General features: G+C 37.6%; 1 protein-coding gene across 1 annotated transcript in view; it reads right to left on the minus strand.

The window, feature by feature from the left end:
• Window positions 1-3,972, minus strand: part of TEX11 (testis expressed 11) — a gene marked incomplete at its 5' end in the record, with an annotated part of 187,803 nt that overhangs the window by 133,184 nt on the left and 50,647 nt on the right. The window contains one exon of the mRNA XM_077774971.1: window positions 2,569-2,647. Within this exon, the coding sequence (XP_077631097.1) occupies window positions 2,569-2,647 (79 nt within the window). The remainder of the gene's footprint in view (window positions 1-2,568; window positions 2,648-3,972) is intronic.

The raw sequence follows: 3,972 nt of genomic DNA on the forward strand, positions 1-3,972 counted from the left end.
TTTAGTTGGTTGAATGTCTAACTCTTGATTTTGGCTCAGGTCATGAACTCAGGGTCACGGGATCAAGCCCTGCATCAGGCTCCATGCTGAGCATGTAACCTGCTTAAGATTCTTTCTTGGGGTACCTGGGTGGCTCAGTTGGTTAAGTGGCTGACTTCGACTCAGGTCATGATCTTGCGGTTCCGTGAATTCGAGCCCTGCATCGGGCTCTGTGCTGACAGCTCAGAGCCTCAAGCCTGCTTTGGACTCTATGTCTCCTTCTCTCTCTCAGCCCTCCCCTGCTCACGCTGTCTCTTTGTCTCTCAAAAATAAACAAACATTAGGTGCACCTGGGTGGCTCAGTTGGTTAAGCATCTGACTTCCACTCAGGTCATGATCTCACGGTTCATGGGTTCGAGCCCTGCGTTGGGCTCTGTGCTNAAGAAAAAATTTTGTGTTCCAGCTTTGTAAAAACATAATGTTATCATCATTATCTCCTCTTCCATAGATATTCTAGAAGAGGCTGAATGACTTCTCATTCAAAAGTCGTGTTGTCATGCAGGGATTGATCTGCAACTGAAGGTTGACAAGCTATATAGCTTGCAGGCCAAATCCAGCCACCTGTTCTTGTAAATAAAGCTTTATTGGAAAACAGCCACTTGCATTTAATTACAGATTTTCTATGGCTGCTTTTCACACTACAACAGCAGAGTAAAGTAGGTATGACAGAGACTTTATGCCTTACAAAGGCTAAAATGTTTACTATCTTGCCCTTTACAGATAGTTTACTAACTGATCTAAAATAGTGGTTCTCTCAACCACTTGGAGAACTAATAAAAAATAGAGGTCTGGGCTTGCTGGAATAAGGTAAGGTTTGATCTCTATATTTTTAAAAAGTTCTCTACTGATCATTTTTGATTAACAGTTTTATTGAGGTATAATTCCCATACTATATAATGCATCCATTTAAAGTACACAATTCAGTAGTTTTTAATATATTCACAGAGTTGTGCACACATTACCCAGTCAATTCTAAAACATTTACATCATGTCAAGAAGTGCCATACTCAATAGAAGTCTCTCCCCATCTTCCCCAACTCTCCCAGCCCTCAGCAACCACTTATCTACTTCCTGTCTCTATAACTGCACCTATTCTGGAAATACCAAATAAATGGAATGAAACAATATGTGCTCTTTGTGACTGGCTTATTTCACCTGGCATAATGTTTTTAAGGTTCATCCATGTTTAATATGTATCAGTATTTTGTTTCTTTTTATTTTTCTTAATATTTTTAAGTTTTTATTTATTTATTTAAGTTTATTTCTTTATTTTGAGGGGGGAGGGGCAGAAAGAGGGAGAGCGAGAGAATCCCAAGCAAGTTCCGTGCTGTGCAGAGCCCAATGCAGGGCTCAAACCCACGAACCTTGAGATCATCACCTGAGCCGAAATCAAGAGATGGACGCCCAAAAGACTGAGCCACCCAGGCATCCCTTAAATTGTTATTTTAGTTCCAGTTAATGTACAATGTTATATTAATCTCAAGGTGTACAATAGAGTATTTCAACATTTCCATACATTACCTTTTTATTGGCAAATGATATTCCATGGTATGGGTATACCACATTTTGTTTACCTATTCATCAGTTATTAGATATTTTGGTTGTTTCCACATTGAGTATTAAAATAATATTGTTATGAACATTCACATATAAGTGTTTTATGGACACACATTTCCTATTTAACTCAGGAGTGGAATTGCTGGGTCATATGGTAACTATTTAACTTAGTGAGGAACTAACAGACTGTTTCCAAAACAGCTGCACAATTTTACATTCCCACCAACAGTGCATGAGGGTTCCAATTTCTCTATATCCTTGCCAACATATGTGATTATCTGTCTTTTTGATAACAGCCATCCTACTAGTACAAAGTGGTTTCTCACTGCGGTTTTGATTTGCATTGCCCTGATGGCTAATGATGCTGAACACTGTTTCTTCTTTTTATTTTTTTAATCTGCACCTTTATCTTTATTAGGTTGTTTCATGATCAACCATTACATTTTCAATCTTTTTTAAATAATATTTTTAACAACTGAGGTATAATTGTCATATAACATTATATTTGAGGGTTGAACACTGCTTCAAGTGCTTATTCCTAAGTAATTCTAAGGCACCATTAAGAAATCTTTATGTACTTGAAGGTCCTTTTTGACATTAATGGTCCCATAAAAACAAAGCCAGAGAGGTATACTACTCATAGAACTGCATTTGCTCATGCCTTCCTGTTCCACATGACATTGGCCTGTAGGTTAACCTAGGTCTAACTCCTGTTTTATAAAGCCCCAACTATCTTATTTCTTTTTCATTTTAATTCTTTCTCAAAATTTTAATGTAAATTTTAAAATTAACTCGACTTTTGATTGTTTAAATCATTAAGCAAGCAGTTCCATATTCTAATTTGATCAGCATAATGGCAGATATGGTGCTATGTCAATATGGATGGATATAAACAGATATATTCAATATATATTAATGGAAACCTTAAAAAAATGTCAGTCTTTAGAGAAAAGAAAATCAATTCTTCTGTACCTTTCATGATCCATCAGCAGTTTAGCAACCTTCAGACAAAAGTCTAGAGACATGTCAAGATGCAGTATTTCCAAGATAGCTAAAAAAGAGAAAAGATGAAATAATTATATCAGCGTCAATTCTGAGGAATCTTAGTTATTTTCAATAATTTTCCTCTGTTCAAAATCTAATTTCTAAACGTTTGCCATATACCACATCTTGCCTAATAATTTATCAAAATCTTTTGGGGCACCTGGGTGGCTTAGTAGGTTAAGCATCAGACTTCAGCTCAAATCATGATCTCATGGTTCACGGGTTCAAGCCCCATATTTGGCTCCACACTGACAGTGCAGAAACTGCTTGGGATTCTCTCTTTCTCTCTCAAACTAAATAAACTTAAAAAAAATCTTTTTATAAAGTAATGACATCCAACGCTAGAGTGCAGTGAAACAGGTACTCTTCTATGTATGTTAAAGTAACTTGGTACAATATTTTTGAAAAGCAGTTTGGCAATACTATATGCTAAGAACACAGTAGTTAAAAGCTTAAGACTTGTTCATAGCAGCACTCTCAACAATAGTCAAAACATGGAAAGTGCCTAAGTGTCCATCAACGGACCAATGGATCAAGAAGATGTGGTTTATCTACATGATGGAATACTACATGGCAATGAGAAAGAATGAAATCTGGCCATGTGTAGCAACATGGATGGACCTTGAGGGTGTTATGCTGAGCGAAATAAGTCAGGCAGAGAAAGACAAACACCATATGTTTGCACATATAGGTGGATTATGAGGAACTTAATGGAGGACTGTGGGGGAGAAGAAGGGGAAAAATAGTTGGGGAGAGGGAGGGAGGCAAACCATGAGAGACTCTTGAATGCTGAGAACTGAGGGTTGATGGGGGTGGGGTGAGGGGAAGGGGGGTGATGGGCACGGAGGGCACTTGTTGGGATGAGCACCGGGTGTTATATGGAAACCAACTTGACAATAAAATAAGAAAAAAAGCATTTAGGAAAATTTTAAAAAATAAAATATATCAGGCAAAATATAAATCAATAAACTTTGCTTTTTATCTGCATTTTGATAAAAATTGTAATGGAGAATCCTAATCTAAAATTAGTCAACTTTAGGGGTGCCTGGATGGCTCAGTCAGTTAAGCGTCTGACTTTGGCTCAGGTCATGATCTCACGGTTTGTGGGTTCGAGCCCGGCATTGGGCTCTGTGCTGACAGCTCAGAGCCTAGAGCCTACTTCAGGTTCTGTGTCTCCCTCTCTCTCTGTCTTCTCCTGCTTATATTCTGCTCTCTCTCTTGAAAATAAACAAACATTTAAAAATTTCAGTAAAAAAATAAATAAGTTAGGTGATGCCAAATATCTCTCTGGTCTTCCTATACTGTATTGGCTTGAGTAAACCTATTCCTCTT

The sequence above is a fragment of the Crocuta crocuta genome, unplaced genomic scaffold (genome assembly GCF_008692635.1).
Source record: "Crocuta crocuta isolate KB4526 unplaced genomic scaffold, BGI_CrCroc_1.0 scaffold394, whole genome shotgun sequence".
Taxonomy (NCBI): domain Eukaryota; kingdom Metazoa; phylum Chordata; class Mammalia; order Carnivora; family Hyaenidae; genus Crocuta; species Crocuta crocuta.